Genomic DNA, 18,163 nt, shown 5'->3' with positions numbered 1-18,163 from the left:
TGGAGATCAAATATTAAAATTACCTTAAATAAATACGATACAATACAAATGTACGAGAATGCAATTTCGCCTCCGATTAATTCCAGCTCCGTCAATAAAAGTAACTCTAAAATTGATTTGCTTGACGTCCAATAACTCAAAACTCGTACATTAATCAAAGAATAAATTCAAATTAATTTAATTATTACTGTAAATAAGGGAGAAAAGGTAAAAAACAAAAAAACAAAAATAAATAAAAATAATTTACGGCGAAAATCGGGGGAGTACGAGTTTGACGTGAAGGAGAAAGAATATGAGAAGGATGCGATGTGGAGGAGAGAGAAATAGCGGAAAAGAGTCATTTTGTGAGGAGAGAAAATAGCGGATTTACAGGGATTTGGATTCGCCATTAATAGGAGTGTAAAATAACTTGCCGCCGAAAGTGCCGCTATTTTTGGTGGTTATTTGGATTTACAGGGAAGTAGAGTATTTAGTGGTGTGTAGATTTGTCGGACCGTTACTGTGGATTTAGCCAGATAATAGATTGCCTATACTTGGTAAGTGGTAATCGCTGAATTGGGCCGGGTTATTTTGAATCGGGTTATTATTGGGTGAACAATGGATTTGCATAATCCGATTCGGACCGGAATTGAAATTTTTGGTCCGGTATTCAGTCCAAGTTTTTTAAGGAATTCGGGTTCCAGTTCATTTCGGTTTGGATTCGGGTTTTTCCGAACCAGGTCGAAAAGATCGGAATTTACGTTTTAACTTTTTTCCTTAGGTAATTTACATAGAATTATCACAAATTATTGTATAGGGCGGTCTTATAGCATAAGACGAGCCCAACAACTAAAAGCCCAACCAGAATCATATTTTTGATAAAAAAAAAAAATCTATAAATACAAGCCATATATACTGATAAACGATATACGGAGTATTCTCCCTTCAAAAAAAAAAAAGAAATTCAATAATAATCCTTCAACATCATCTAAAAAAAAATAAAAAAAATAGACAGTACTAATAAAGGGAAAGGGAAATCGATTGCGCGACATCTTAGGTTCTCATCTCTTGATTTTGAGTCGGATTTAGACTCTATTATTGAGGAGGAAGAATTGCAGGATGTGCCGGAAGAGGAGCCCCAGAAGATTTCATCAGCTCAACCGCTTCTTCGTCTCCTTAAAGAGGATGTTGCTGGTGAGATTTCCTATTGGTCAACTTTTGTTTATTGTTACATCTTAGGCGCAAATCCCCCTAGTAATGTGATTAGTGGGTTTGTTAAGAGGGTGTGGCCTTCAAACGGGGTTGATAAGGTTTCTTTCCTGCCGAATGAAATCTTTTTGGTGCATTTTATGACGAAGGAACAACAATAGGCCGTGTTGAGTAATGGACATCTTACGTTTGATAATAAGCCAGTTATAATTAAAGAGTGGAAGCTTGAGGAGGAATTGCTGAAACATGATGTTTCGAGAATTCCGCTGTGGGTGAAACTTTATGGGCTGGATATCAAGTTTTGGGGTGTGAATTGTTTGAAGAAAATTTGTGGTCATGTAGGTCAATACATTAAATGTGATGATGCTACTAAAAATAGGGATTTCATGGGGTATGCTCGGATTATGGTGGAGGTGCAGATAGGTCAGCAGTTTCCCACTGAAATCAGCTTCATTGATGAGAATGGTAAACAACATGGGGTCAGGGTGGTCTATGATTGGTTGCCTACGACCTGCACTGCTTGCAAGGGTATGGGGTATACTTCTGAGGTGTGTAGGAAGGGAGGAGCTGTAGGCACCAGGAAGGAATGGAGGCCTAAGCCTACTAGGAAACCTGTCCAAACTGCTCCAGCTCAACCAATTCAACCAAAGAAGGTGCAACTACCTAGGCAGCAGGCTAAGCAAAGAGCTCAACCTCCTGTCCAGAAACAACCAATTGTGATAGAGCAGCCAAGGGTGGTTCCTATCACCCCTGTTGTGCAGAGGAGTGACATCCCTCCTATCAGTTCTAGGGAGCCTGAATTGGACTCAATGCCAAGGAGGTTTCTTACTAGAATGATGAGGAGTAGTACAGGTGAGAGAAGAATGTTTACCCCCAGAGGAATGTCTTTCATGGAGTCTTTGACTTTATCTCTTCAGAAAACAAAGGCTGAATTAGTGGAGAGGGTGTTATATGAAAAAGGAGAATGTAGTACCCTTCCATCTGATAATGGGTAGCTGTGGATTTTTGAACATTCGAGGGTTAAATAGTAGTAGTAAGCAGAATGAAATAAAGTGGTTTCTCAAGCATAATAACATAGGTATTTTTGGCTTGTTGGAAACTAAAATAAAGAGTAGGAATTGGAATAAAGTTAGGAATAACTTATGTGATGACTGAGCTATTTGCACCAACAGACTTAGCTCTGGAGGTGATAGAATTTGGTTGATTTGGGATCCCACTAGATTTGTTGTGACTGTGTTGGATGTAAATGCTCAAAGTTTACATGCTGAAGTGTTTGATAATATTAGGCAGAAGAAGTTTTGGTATACCATGGTGTATGGTTTCAACCATATGTCTGAGAGGGGCAGTCTCTGGCAGTCACTAAGGTCTTACCACAGCACTGTGAGAGGCCCTTGGATGGTGGGTGGTGACTTTAACTCTATCATGGCTGTTGATGAGAGGATTGGAGGTGCCCCTGTCACTAGGGCCGAAATGAGAGATATGAGTTTGGCTATCCAGGAGTGTGAGCTCCATGATATGAAAGGTTATGGATCTTTTTTGACCTGGAACAACAAACATGAGTTTGAAGGCAAAGTTTACAGCAGGATTGACCGTGTGTTCATTAATGATGAGTGGTTACTTGAGTTCCCTGAGAGTAATGCCCACTTTCTCCCTGAGGGCCTCTTTGACCACTGCCCCTGTTTAGTGAGTTTTGAGGAACTTAAGACAAAAAAGAGAATGCCATTTAAATATTTTAATATGTGGTCTCAAGCTTATGAATTTAAGGATTTGATCCACAAGGATTGGGCTCAGTATGTTCAAGGAACGGTTATGTTTAGAGTGGTGACAAAACTAAAACAGTTGAAGAGGAGTTTGAGGCAGCTTAATTCTGATCAATTTAGTGACATTGAGAATCTTGCTAAGGTCACTGAGTTATCTCTTGAGCACTTACAGGAGCAGTTAAGGGTTGATCCTTTGAATGAGGGATTATGTATTGCTATGAAAGCATGTGCAAAAGAGGTGGAATTTCTGAACACTGCCAAACTGGCATATCTTAGACAAAAATCTAAGGTCAATTGGATGAAAGAAGGGGATGAAAACTCTAATTTTTTTCACTCTAGCATTAAGAGAAGGAGGGCTAAGAATAGAGTTTATCAGGTGAAGGATATGAGAGGGGTTATGTGCTCTACTGAAGAGAACATTAAATGTGCCTTTAAGGAGTTCTACATCTCTTTACTGGGGACTTCAAAACCTGTTTCTCCTGTGAAGGTGAACATTGTCCAGCAGGGTAAATGTTTACAGAGCTACCATTCTGATTTGTTACTGGCACCAGTCACTAGTTAAGAAGTTCGTACTGCTATGTTTGTTATCCCAGGCACTAAAGCACCTGGGCCTGATGGCTATAGCAGCCAGTTCTTTAAAGACAGTTGAGAGATTGTGGGGGCAGAAGTCACTGAGGCTATTCAGAGAGTGTTTCAGACTGGGCAACTCCTGAAGCAATGCAACAATACCATCATTACTCCTGTCCCAAAAACTGCTGTTCCTGAAACTGTTTTGCAATATCGACCCATAGCCTGTTGCAATACCTCTATAAATGTTTGTCAAAAGTAATTTGTACCAGGCTAAGTAAGGTCCTTCCTGATGTCATCAGTTCTGCTCAGGGTGCTTTCATAAAAGGAAGGGACATTGTGGGGAACACTTTGATCTACCAGGACCTGATAAGGTTGTATAAACGCAAATCTTGTTCTCCTAGAATGCTGATGAAGCTTGATCTACAGAAGGCCTACGACTCTATTGAATGGTCTTTTGTAGAGGAAATGTTGAAGGCTATGAGATTTCCTGAGAAAATGGTAACTATTATTATGCAATGTGTTACCACTCCTTCCTATTCTATAGCTTTAAATGGTGAAGTGTTTGGGTTCTTTAAAGGGAAAAGGGGATTAAGGCAAGGTGACCCCCTTTCTCCTCTCCTTTTCACTATTTGTCTTGATTATCTTAGTAGGATTCTGGATGTGACTCAGAAGCACACACTTTTTAGATTTCATCCACTCTGCCAAAGAATTGGGATCTCCCATCTCTGCTTTGCTGACGATTTGATTCTATTTTGCAAAGGGGAGAGGGCTTCTATTGAGCTCATGCTGAAGGCCTACCAACTCTTTTCTAAAGCATCTGGACTCATTATGAATGCTTCTAAGTCCAACTTTTATTGTAATGGTATGGATGAGGGATTGGTCCAAGAGTTGGAAGTGACTACAGGAATGAAGAAGGGACAAGTTCCCTTTAAATATTTAGGGGTCAGTGTCTCTCCTACGAGACTATCAGTTCTGGACTGTGATTGTTTGGTGGACAAGGTGACTGATAGAATTAGGGCTATGGGTTCTAAGCACCTATCATATGCAGGGAGGGCCATTCTCATCAAGTCTATTTTCAGTACTTTGCACAATTATTGGTCTAGAATTTTTATTCTACCCAAAACAGTCCTAAGGAAGATTGAGGCTATTTGTAGAGAGTTCTTGTGGCATGGTAAAGAAACCAGGGACAGTCCCTCATTGGTGGCCTGGGAGAAAATTTGTAGACCAAAGAAGCAAGGTGGCCTTGGGTTTACAAACTTGATCCTTTGGAATGTGGCTGCATTAACGAAATATGTGTGGTGGATTGAGAATAAGGAAGATCATCTTTGGGTTAAGTGGGTATATGCAGTGTATATCAAGGATCAACGCTGGTTTGATTATGAACCTACTCTTAATTCTAGTTGGTCATGGAGAAAGATTTGCCAAACTAAGAATTTGATGAAGCCCTTCTTTACCTCTTCAATCTTTAGTCTGAATGTCAATTACACTGTTAGGATGGGGTATTCTTGGCTCCTCCCTGCGGCTGGTAATGTGACATGGTATCCTTGGTCTCAGAACAACTGGATGATTCCAAAGCATCGCTTCATAGGATGGCTTATGGTCCAACAGAGGCTGCTCACACAAGATAGACTGATACGAATGCACATTCTACAGAGTAATATTTGCTTCCTCTGTGGTGTGGCTCCTGAAGATCACCCACATCTTTTCTTCTTGTGTAAGTACAGTCAGAAATGCTGTGATTTGGTGTCTACCTGGTGCAGGTTCTCTATTCCTTTGCAGGACAGTGTGGATTGGTGGGTTACTGCTCGTTTCAGGTCTCTCTGTCAGAAGAAAATCCTTGGCATTATACTGGTAGCTCTAATTTACCAGTTATGGATGTGTAGGAATTGTAGTAGAGTGGAGCTATCTCTTTCTCGTCCTGAGATGGTTCTTCACTTGGTTCAAAAAGATGTGACCCTGAGGTTACAATCTTGCAATTGTAAGATAAAAAATGTTACGGTTCAACAGTGGGTGAATACTCTTTGTAGTAACTAAGGACTGTTAGTTTATAACTATGCCTTATAATTGTAATGTTTGGAGTTTTTGAGCTTTAATGAAAAATTTACATTTTCCCCAAAAAAAGAAAAAAAAAGAAAAAAAATATATACGGAGTATTCAAGTTAACTGCCGTCTTTCCCAAAAATTAAACCTCCACTAACCTCACTAATTCAATAACTGCTCATCTCCAACAGTGTAACTCATCCTCTTCTATTCCAGTAAAACAAAACATCGCTTTTATAGAAATTTTTTGTGGGTTCATGTCTACAACTTCATTGTCTCTTTATCTATCACAACAATATCGACAAAGGAGAAATTAATCAATCAAGATTTGTTGTATATACATCGTTTCTTCTATTTTCAACATGTATGAGGTTCATTTAGTTCAATTTAATTGTTATGCTTCAAGTTTAATCCTATTTACACTTCAATTTTGATATCCCCCAATTATTTGAGTTAATTGATTCCCGTTTTTGAATAACTACAAAATTGAGCATACCATTAAGTACAAATATTCGATTATTGTGATTTTTGTCAATGTTTGCCATGGATAAGGCTTAAAGAGATGATGTATAATCAATGTTGTGTACAGTTCCATGATCGAATGTGAGTAACTACTATTTGTAAGGTTTGAGATTCGGTCTGTAATTAGGAATGTCTTAAACATATATGGTACAAAAACGACCCCAGCTGAACAAAAACGACTATTAGGATATTAAAATATTGTGTAGGTTATGGCGCAATTTGGTGCTTGATTGTGCATTCCATCAGTTGCTATGAATTCCTCTTTTGAAGAAATGCCAAGTACTCACCGTGATGTACTCTTCCTCACCATTGATGTTGAGTATAAGGGTTAAAGAGATGATAATAGTACTGTCACTAATACTAATGTGTCTATAGTTTTCCTATTTTTTGTTTCTAAACTGTGTTAGTACCTATTCTATTTTTTTCAGCTTGGTTATGCTCAGAAATTGTAAGGATGGGGAGTTTTCTGATTTCAAGGAAACGGATTATGTCTGAACATTTATAAGAAATATCGTTTCATTATTGTTGTGTTTTGATTCATCAATACGTTCTATTTGTAAAGTAAATGTTTTGATTTCTTATGCATAGAAATTATTGCAATGTCACACTGACGAAGAACTTGAAGAATGTTCCGACAAAGATAACAATGAAATGATAAGCTGTAAAGGTTCTCCCCGTGTTGTTCGCAATAGGATAAAGCAACAATATTGTCTTATACCGTCATCAACATCAGCTGATATATGGTAAGTTCCTTCATTCACTAAACCCTCTTATTTAGGTGTTTTTTTCCCCTGTGTATGACCATTTAGGTAAGTGTGGCTGTGTGTTTTGAATTACTTAAAGTGTAGTTTGTTGAGTGATTAAGAAGGTATACATTTAAGCTTAAAACTAGTAATTGTTTGCGTATTTCTTATTATACAATAGCACATCTAGTTTCCAAATAAAGTCAGTCATTACTATATTTTATTATTTCGTATTCTGACTTGGTAGCAAAGATTAATTGGGTAAAGATATAAGGAGACGTTTCAGACTTGGAAAGTTAGGTTTATACAGTTAAACCATCAGTTTTTATAGTAAATGTGCAGGTAGTCTACCAATAGTTTCAATATTTGATATATTGACTTATTATAAGATCATTTGTTTTTTCTAGTGTACGGAAAAACTATGCTACCAAGTGTAATCCGAATTATTTCCAAATGGGAGTGAAGGATCTTACTAGTCGTCGAATTGAGGATGTCAAAGATTTGGGTTTCGGTGGGTTGTTGATGATAAAATAAAATGAAGACCCTTCCTTTAGGCATCGGTCCTTAGTTAGTCCGGAACTTTAACCCGCATAACAGACTTCTAAGTTTGGGAAATGGTAACATGTATTATATTACGCCTGATGATGTTCATGACATTTTTGGAATTCCAATATATCCTGACAAAAAAATAGACGCGGTTACACATCATGGAAAAGGGAAAACTAAAGATCCTTCTTTAGTTAAAAAATGGATGGATGTACTTAAGGCGTCAAAGGAAGAAGACCTTACTTTGGATAAGGTTGTTAACGCCTTTAGTGAGCATGAGAATGGTGATGATGTCTTTAAGTATTTGTTTATTTTATTTTTTATTTCTAGCTTCTTATCGCCGAACTCTGAAAGAAAAGTTGACAAGTCACTTTTTAAAGTCTTAGAAGACGTGTCTCAATTGCCTCGATTAGATTGGTGCTATTTTGTTTTGGATAGACTATGTACATCAGTACAGAGGTATTTTGAGAATCCTTCTCAAACTGCTGTCAATGGTTGTGTGTTGGTGTTGTTACTAGCTTATCTACACCGAATGCCCTTCCAGGGCATACTAGCACCACTGAAGACTCCACTTGTGCAGAATTGGGTTGATGACAAGGTGAAGAAAAGAATTAAAACTGAGTTCCAAGTGGGGTATGGTCAGGGCATCATAGACACAACAACATTTCCCATTTCTAAAGTGTATAGGCAGTGGGCAAGTACGCCTCAAACTTTGGATGTAGTTGACACTGTTGGTCTGGAAATGGAGGGTCTACTACAAGATGCATCTCTACCAGATAATGTGAACAAGCCACACATTAAGTTGGCGATACGTCAACAAGGTTTATCTACTATAGTATACCTGACAACCTGCCGTCTAATCTTGAAGTCAAGTCGCGATCTAAACATGTGAGTATATCAAGTTCCATGTCATTAGTTCAGATAACGTTTAAGTTTTTGTTTAGTTTGGATATTGAATATTTTTGAGGTGAAAACTGATGATTATAAGTTATTAGTCCGACGATATATTTTTTCTATTATTAGTCTCCTGATAAATTTTGATGTAAATGCAGCATTCTGATGAGTCATGCCAGATTCTTAAGAGGGACATGGAGGTGGTGTTCACAGAGCATGTCAAGAGGTTGGCCACAAAAGAGTTAGTAGAAAAGCTGCATTCCGTTGTGAAGCCTCTGTGTCTTTCACAAGAGGATATCATATCACAAACCCAGCGTATAATGGAAAATCCTGATTGGCAAGCCTTGATGGATGATGTCATAAATCATATGGTTAACAAATTGGCATACATCTACAATTTTTTCCCTATTCTACGTTTTTTTTCCCTTTTAAACCGAGAAATTGGGTTATGTGGAATAATATATTGTACGTGGGCTAGTTATTACGTACATATGACTTTTGGTAATTTTATTCTACAAACATCCACACAATATTTGTTCAAAGCGTCTTATTATCCTTCACAAATTTTTGACAGATAGTGTCTCTTTCACAATAAGGTAACTGGAGGCCTAATGGCCGTAATGGGAGGGAAATGGAGCACCTCATGGATAGTGCTACTTGCATATTGTGAGAGGGGCATTATCCGTCTTCAGCTTGTGACGGATAGTATCGTCTTCACTGAAAATTTGTGATGTTTCAAATTGCGTGTCGTAACATGTGTGTAGTCGATTTATAAACTGAAATTTGTAAATTTTAATTTTATTTTTATGGGTGATATGAAATTTAGGAGTTTCAGACTTAAAATATCCCGTTGTCTTTAAAAATTAATTCGTAGTATGGAGCACCAAGTAAGAAACTTCATGTATGTACAAGGACCCACTATTAAACAAAAAAAAAATTTAAACAAGACAGAAAACTATAATAAAAACAAACTATTATTGCAAACCAATTATGGTACATAATCCAAATTAAAACAAATTTGAAAACTATAGAAAAATAAAAAAACAAACTGTTATTGAATTGGTATCTTGGTGTGATGTTACCCTACTGTCTTTCTCCGGATATGCTAACACTTAAAACACCTACAACTTCACTATGTTGAACACCTCTTCCAAACCGGGACTCCTCTTCAGTTTGCCATGTTCTCTTCCGTGCGCTGGTCAAGAAATTGAAAAAATTGATGCTTTGCTTGCGGGAATACATGTAAAAACGATAACAAGTAATACAATAAAAATGGCAGGTCTTGTAATTGAACCCAAACTTATTTAAAATGACATTTTGTACAAATGAAGTACTTGTCATATTGCATTTGCAATAGCGAAGTTGCGCTCTGTTAAAATAATGCCTGAGGATTTATTACTCATTTCCTCCTTAAATGTCTCCAACAGCCACACAAATGTATCTGCTTTTTCATCGGCAATGAATGCACACCCGAACATGACGTACAAGCAAGGATTAATCACCTCAACAAAAGGTGCACAGAGTAACCTATATATGTTACTACTATATTACGTGCCAAATACAATGACGTCCCCATGGTTTTTGTAGTCGTCCTTCATCCTTGAATCGCACCAAAAAAAAGACCAACCACACAATGACTCTCATCTCTTCTTACACTAAATACCAAATTTGGATTAGTGGCAGCATCCTCCGTCAATTTCTTAATAACTCCTTCTGCACCACCTTCTTCAAGTACCTTCAATCTTAACCTATTTATCGTGGAGGTCATGTGAACAAACAAAAATATTATGTTAGATTATGAGTATTACATAACTAACGCAACTAAAAAACAATTTTAACAAATCCAGTCAATATAGTATACCACACATAAACTTCACCAGTTCAACACAATCATCAATTAAATTTTTAAAAACATGCTCAATATAACTGACAACATAGTGATTACACGCCTATTCACCAAGTTTATATGATCCTCCAATGTTTCAGTTTTGAGATCTTCAAGAGATCCACCAACATCCCTGATTGCTAAATTATATATAGCCATTACAGAATATGTAATTATCAATATCATTGTAATTAAATAGCCAGGCTTAAAAGTGGAAATAACAAGTTTTATTGGTGTCGTTACTCACTCCATGTTTTTAACATAAAACGCTAGGTTTCTAGCCCTCAAACCTTAATGCTAAGCTAAAAACTATTACAAAGACTAATACGTCATGTTTCTAACTTTCAAGTATAGGTTCTCAAAGTAAAACCATCCCCAAATTAAATAATATATAGTTCATTTTATAACATAAAAACATATGTTCTGTACATAAAACTATCAAGTAATTAGTTGGTCGCCAATTTTAGACCATTAAGTTTCTAAAGTAATAGTTACACTTTTTACAGGAAACTTAAAAAGGCTAGTTTTGTACATGAAATTAATCAATCTTAAGCTAGTTTTGACCATAAAATTATCAGTCTTGAACATACCACTATCAGCTATATAGCTACGTTAGGAGAACAATATAAGAACATCAAGTTTCTAAAGTAAAAGCTAAAGTTTTTACAATAAAATTGTTTCACCTACTGTAAAATTGTTTCAATACCATGTTTTTAACATACAACGCTAGGTTTCTATATCTCAGACCTTAATAGTAGGCTAAAAAAATATTACAAAGACTAATACGTCATATTTTTAACGTTCAAGTATAGGTTTTTAAAGTAAAATTATCACCAAATTAAATAATATATAGTTCAGTTTATAAGATAAAATCCTCTGTGTTGTACATAAAACTACCAAGTACTTAAATCGGATGCCAATATTAGACCATTAAGTTTCTAAAGTAAAAGTTACAGTTTTTTCAATAAAATTAAAAAGGCCAGTTTTGAACATAAAATTAGTCAATATTAAGCTATGTTAGCTGCATCATATTAAATTTAAAAATACATAAATAGCGAGTATTTAAACTACAAGTATATGATTTCACCATAAATTATTTTACTTTAGTTTTGACCATAACATTATCAGTTTTGAACATAACATTATCAATTACTTAGCTAACTTAGGAGAACAATATAAGAACATCAAGTTTCTAAAGTAAAAGTTAAAGTTTTTACAATAAAATTGTTTCACCTACTGTAAAATTTTTTCGGTGCCATGTTTTTAACATACTAACGTTAAGTTTCTATCTCTCAGACCTTAATAGTAGGCTAAAAAATATTACGAAGTCTAATACGTCATGTTTAACGTTCAAGTATAGGTTCTCAAAGTAAAATTATCCCCAAATTAAATAATATATAGTTAAGTTTATAACATAAAAACATCTGTTTTATACATAAAATTACCAAGTACTTAGTCGGATGCCAATATTAGAACATTAAGTTTCTTAAGTAGAAGTTAAAGTTTTTTCAATAAAATAAAAAAGCTAGTTTTGACCATAAAATTATCAGTTTTGAACATAACCCTATCAGTTACTTAGTTATGTTAGGAGATCAATATAAGAACATTAAGTTTTAAAAGTAAAAGTAAAAGTTTTTACAATTAAAAGTTTTCATCTACTGTAAAATTGATTTAAGTTATTTACACAAGTTTCACCCCTAAATCACTAGCTCCTCATGTAACACTAGAAAGTCCTAAAATTAAAAATTGAAAAGTTTTCAACATAAACAAAACAGTTTTAAAATCTGATAAGTCAAAAATATAAAATTAAACAAAAATACAAGTTCTGAACTTTAAAGGTACTGGATTCACTCTACAATTAGAAAACTAAGTAGAATGTCGAGTTTGTAAAATAAATCAAGCCGTTTTCACTTCAAAGCTATCCAATCATCAACCAATTAAACAACATGAATCACAAAGATGATTGTTACCTTCTCCTTGAATTGCGAGCCGCATGCTTCAAATCCAACATGCCTTTCATCATTCTTCATGGCCATTGATTAATCAAATTTGTTTTTCCCCAATTTGTTGCTGATAGAAATATGATTACTCCTCCTTTTATAAGCATCTGATCTAGAAATTTGACTATTGAATTGGTCGTTTGTTGCAAGCAGATGATGAAAACCCCAAATTTTGAACAAAACCGTTTCCCCATCCCTCTCCCACGGTTATTGCTGAAAAAAGGAAGAAATTTGTTTTAGTATTCAACGTATATACGTTATACTGCTTTTGTATTCTATTCGTCATATACGTTCTACCTAATCTACATCTACGGACTTATTTATGCCAAAATGTAAGTTTTGGGCTAAAATCTCCTATTGGGCCCGTCCTATGTTATAGGACGGTCCTATAGGAGAGTAGCTGTAGAATTATTTATACAGCAATTTTCCTATGGAACGGCCCCAATAGAAGAATCTAGCCCAACAAAAGATACTCCATATCTATAAAATATAATTAAAAGGCTACCCTAAAATGATAAATAAAAGTCACGTAGACAAAGCCACGTAGGATCCAAAAAGCCACCTAGATTAAAATTTAATGTGACGTGGCATATTTAAATGTGATGTTGCATATTTTTAATGTGACATGGCGAATTAATGCGATATGTATTATCAATTTATTATTACATGACATTAATTTAAATCATTTATCTATAAATTAATTTAATTCCCTTATATCTATAATATTAAAGGATATTATCATTATTCTTAAATTAATTTTGTATATTAAATATATTGTCTTCCAAAATTTATATAACCCTTACAAATTTACATTAAATTTCATAATTTATAATTAATATTGACATTTTAATTGAAATTTTTGTAATAAAACATGTTAATAAATTTCATAATTTATAATTAATGTTGAAATTTTTGTAATAAAACATGTTAACGAATTAATTAAACCTCTTCATATTACTAAACACTCACCATTATTAACATTTTCCTATTTAATTCATTGTTTTTAAATTTTTTTTAATAAAACATGTTATTAAATTAATTAAACTTCTTCATATTACCGAACACCCACCATTATTAACATTTTTCTATTTATTATTTTAATTAAATATGGTAATAAATTGATTAAAACTCTCCATAAAACTTAACACACACCAAATTAATTAAAAGTTTTTCCTATTTAATTAATTTTTGTAATATAATATGTTAATAATTTTATTAAAACTCCTTATATTACTCAACACCCATAACTTTCACTAACATTTTGTCCTATTTAATTCATCTCTTGAGGTACTCGGCAATCAATTATCTAATTTAATAATAACACAAAATAAATTAAAAATTAAATTAAAATATGGAAATTTATGGTTGTGTAATGACTATAAAACCTACAATACCTATAATAGTTTCTATTCACTTTATTTATTAAAATATACCCATTTGTCATGATTTTCTAAGTTGTGGATTGTATTTTATGATTTTTTTTTATTATATTGATGATATTGAGTATATTGAGTATTATTTTCGAGTATTATTGTTGAGTATTGTTTGTTGTTGTTGTTGTTGTTGTTGTTGTTGTTGTTGTTGTTGTTGTTGTTGTTGTTGTTGTTGTTGTTGTTGTTGTTGTTGTTGTTGTTGTTGTTGTTGTTGTTGTTGTTGTTATTGTAATACCCATCCTTTTAGGGGCCCGTTGACCAACGTTGACCAACCTTGGGAGCAGGTAATAGCTCTTAGTGATGCGTGCCAGAGTTACCTTGTGCCATGGTTGCCTTTAGATTTGAGTGGTACTCGATAGAGTAGAGGTTACTCGATCGAGTAGTTTGGATACTCGATCAAGTAGGGGCCACTCGATCGAGTATGTTAGTTACTCGATCGAGTAGCGTCTTTCCAGCGAGGGTTTATAATCGTGTTTTGTTAAAACCGCAAATCATTTCCGCCTCCTTCTTTCAGACCTAGATGTCGTCCCTCTCCTTTCCCTTCACCGCATACCTTCCATGGGAGCCTTTGAGGATGCTAGTGCTTTGAGGATGGGTTGCTTGAGTCGGGTAGCGGTCTTAACACCATTGTGAGATGCGTAGGTATGTCATCGTCATCATCTTTGTCTATGTTGTTTCTTGTAGGGTTGTGTTTGGTAGTAATAGGCTTGTATTTTATTTGTTTAGGGATTGCATGCTTGGTTGATGTCGTATTGTTGATCAGGAATCACTGCTTTTGGTTAAAGGTAGGTTCGCCTACTCAGTTTCTGTTGATTGTCTAGTGTGTCGGTTGCCGTGTTGTTGTTGTATTGTTGTTGTGACCGTGTGGTTGAGTATACATGGTAATCAGGTGGTGTATGCTGTTTTGGTTGGTTGTTGTTATATTGCAGCTGTCTGTGATTGTTTGTCTTTGGTTCTCGAGGTGCGTCCTCGGCTGAGTGGGGTCACTTGCGCGAGTGGCTTCACGCCCTAGTTTCGCCCTCCGTAGAACCTGCCACGGGAGGGGATGTGCACATTAATGGGACAGGGTTATCGCTCGGTATGACGAGCGGAGCTTAGGTGGGAACGGCTGCGGTCCCCCACTGGCAGGGCTGGTCCAGTGGACAGTCGGTGACGGAGATTGGTTGGACTGGTTGTGATTGTGTGTGTGTTTGGTTGTGTTTGTAATATGTTGATAATGATTGTTGTGTCTTGTCTCAGTTACTGACCTTGTGTGGTTTGTGTGGTTTGTTTTGTTGTGTCTGCCGTGATCCCTTATGGTGAGCAGTCAGTCTTAGCAGGTGTTGTCTTGGATGGCTGCTGGAGTCCGGGCTGGGATGAGTCCTCACGATTAATGACAGAAGTAGTATATAGTTGATGAGTTGTACCTTTCATTTAGTAGTTGGCTGTAACACTTGTAAAATAACTTTAAATGTTCTTTTATCGACTTCTGATGATTAATTATCTTGGGTAATCGAGATGGTGATGTCCTTATATGCTAAGGAAGGTCTGGTTAAGGCTCCTCGGTATATTGGGATGTTACAAAATGGTATCAGAGCGACGATTTTGGAACCTGTAACAAATGAACCTAATGAACGTAGTGAGTCTAATAAAATGAACCTGGTGTATGTATAATGGGAGCCCCAGCTGATGCTAGATTTTGGGTGAGAGGGCGCCCTCATTTCAAAATCTTGGCCTCTTTGTGCTTAAGCCAGTCACTGGGTATGGGAATGTGGAGTCGGCAAATATGTGCCTAATGTGTATGGTGATTATGACAGAATTGATTGTGGTTGAGTCTCTGTCGAAGTTAGTATGTGCATAATAGTTAAGTTAGAATCATATATGGTAAAGTTTTGATGGAACTAACATGTGTGTGTGATAATGAGGAACGTGAAAGATTTTATACGATAGAAGTATGTGAAAAGAGTAGAAACGTGTGATGCGATAAGGAATGTGGTAATGGTTGTGTTTGTTTCAGGTTGTTAGTAATGGTAGTTTCCATACGGATTTATAAGTCTTATAATAGTGCTAAGGATGGTAGTTAAAGAGTTATAGAATTGTAATGATAATTATCAAAGTAGTAATGGATGAATGTGATAGATGAATGGTTGAAAGCTTCCGCATGTGACGTGATTAGTTTGAGTAGATTAATTTGTTCATGTTGAAGCATAATTATGTTGCTATACTTGGATGATACCTGTAAATTTTATGTTAAGGGAGTAATAAGAGTAATGTGATTATAAGTTCATTAACGGAATAGTAGACAAAGGTTTAGTTATGAAATAATGCATTAAATGTATACATGAATGATTCAATAGCGTGGCAAATTATGTTGCGCGAAGTTAGCTATAGAATAATATGGTATGTATCCTAGTTTGGGAAACCGTTGCGATACAATTGAGTAGTAATTATATAATGTGAATGATTACGGTAACCAGTGACGACTTCCGAACTTGGTTTGGGGTCGACACGTGATGTTGTTTTGCAGGAATCTTCAGTTAATCTCGAAATTCCGACCGTGTACCCAACCTTACTTGACCGAGTATGAGTGCCTACTAGACCAAGTAGACCTCACTCGATCTAGTTAGGAATCTATGACGTCGAGGGTGTAGGAATTTCCTACGGATACTCGACCGAATAGCACCTACTCGATCGAGTAGAGGGCACTCGATCGAGTACCCAACATGCTCGATCGAGTAAGCTACAGTACCCGGGTGGTTGCGGGATTCTTATACTCTTTTCCCATCTTTCTTTCCTTTCTTCTACTTCATTCATAAACCCTAATACATCCATATCTCTCCTCTTACTCTCAAATCTTGTGTTGTGGTGATTTATTTGGTGATTCTCCTTGCTTTTATTTGTTCTTTTATTTCCTATTTGATTACGGTATGAATTTCCTTCTTATTTTAATGTTTTTCATCAATTAGAAACAATTAGAATGATAGAAAAATCTGAAAATTAGATTTATATGTGAGAAAATTTGCTTGTAATTGTTGTAATGTGATCTAGATGCTTCCCTTTTATGATTATTGTTGTTCATAATACAAAACTCAAGTAGAAATTGCATATATTTGGGGCCGAATTTTCTAGGGTTTGAGAAATTAAATTGATTTTTGGTTATCTTTAACATGTTGAAGGATGAAATTTGAGTAATGTATGTTGTATATGTCATGTGGGAAGTTGATTTTTGTGATTTTCACCTCAAAATTTGTCTTAAAACTTCGCCTTAAAAGTGCCCCAAACCGAAATTCGTCACATGTAATTAGAAATTTCAGTTGTACATGAATTTATTTTGAAGGTTTGAGTCCTAAAAGTTGTAATAGTTGAGTTAATTCATGTTAATTATGCCAAAATTTTCACAGCTGTAGAGACTGTCTGAGCTATAAGAATTTGAATATTTTATTTGTAATTTGGGAAATTGTTGGTGATAGAGTGTACTTAGATGAATCTTTCATGAATTAATATGTGTACTTTGCATGTTTTGGTGAATATGTGTTGGTGTATTTAAATGGTATGTTGAAACAGATGCCTAGACTAAACTTAGGGACCAGACAAAGTAAGAGGGGTAAGGCTTCTCAGCCCGAAGTTGGGGAGGGGAGTGGACCGGTGGTACCGGCTGTACCGGAGTATCCTTTTGTGGTCTTTGTAGACTTTACAACCCGGGAAAGGTTTGTAGCCTTACAATCCCGTAAGATGAGGCCGACTCGCTGTGTGGACACGACTATTTTAGAGGACCTGGGTATTGAGACGGATGTCCGTCATATTTTTGAGACTTTGGGGTTCACTGGGCTATACCGTTTACGGAAGCATTCATATGCTTTTCTGACCCTTGAGTTCATGAGCTCGTTTAAATACGAGCCGGCTGAGCAGACGGTCCAGTTCCGCTTATGAACACCAGTTTTGTTTTAACCATGGACCTGTTTGCCTCCCACCTTGGTTTGGCTAAGCCTCCCAAGGGATCCCTCCGTGACATTCCGGCTGAGTGCGGGGTTTGCCGCCTTATGCCCTGTATTACCGGGAAATCAGTTCCCACCACTAGTAACATGTTGATTAATGATGTGCAACATGTTACCTTGAGGATCTTTCTACGTGCCGTGTCGAATCTTCTTTACGAGAGGTCTGATATGAGTAAGTTGAACTCCCACGAGTTGTTTCTTCTGATGGCTTACCTTAACCCTGAGCGGACCGAGAGAGTGGTCTTTAATACCCCCTCTATGGTTTGTGCCAGCCTTGCTTTGATGGCCTCCCCTAGTACTAGGTTCCTGAGCTGTGGTGCTATTGCCACCCGGTTAGCTGAAAAGCTAGCTTCTTTTGAGGCTTCCTCCGAGTACGTTCCCTTAGCCACCCCAGTACCTACCATGGACAGAGATTATTTCCTCGACCTGAAATGGTTGAGAACCTTGGCGGATGGTAGCCTAGCATGGAGGGTGTGGGGCATGAGCTGGATGAGGATACCGACTCCTGAGCAACTCCCACCGACTGAGCCGTTAGATGCGGTAGTGGTAGCTGTCGATTCTGACGAGGAGGAGGATGAGGATGCACCTCCGGCGAGACAGATGTACTT

General features: G+C 36.4%; 1 protein-coding gene across 1 annotated transcript; it reads left to right on the top strand.

Moving 5' to 3' along the window:
- Nucleotides 1-597: 597 nt before the first annotated feature.
- LOC141590507 (uncharacterized) lies at nucleotides 598-7,357 on the top strand. The gene is made up of 10 exons (XM_074411096.1): nucleotides 598-658; nucleotides 1,069-1,173; nucleotides 1,219-1,289; nucleotides 1,389-2,179; nucleotides 2,361-3,435; nucleotides 3,542-3,636; nucleotides 3,788-5,479; nucleotides 6,509-6,569; nucleotides 6,669-6,823; nucleotides 7,231-7,357. The coding sequence occupies exons 1-10, from the start codon at nucleotides 598-600 to the stop codon at nucleotides 7,355-7,357; spliced, it is 4,233 nt and encodes a 1,410-aa protein (XP_074267197.1).
- The last annotated feature ends 10,806 nt before the right edge of the window (nucleotides 7,358-18,163 follow it).

This window comes from Silene latifolia, chromosome 7, assembly GCF_048544455.1.
Source record: "Silene latifolia isolate original U9 population chromosome 7, ASM4854445v1, whole genome shotgun sequence".
Lineage (NCBI taxonomy): Eukaryota > Viridiplantae > Streptophyta > Magnoliopsida > Caryophyllales > Caryophyllaceae > Silene > Silene latifolia.
The sequence above is the reverse complement of the archived record's forward strand: the minus strand, read 5'-3'. Positions and strand labels throughout refer to the sequence as shown.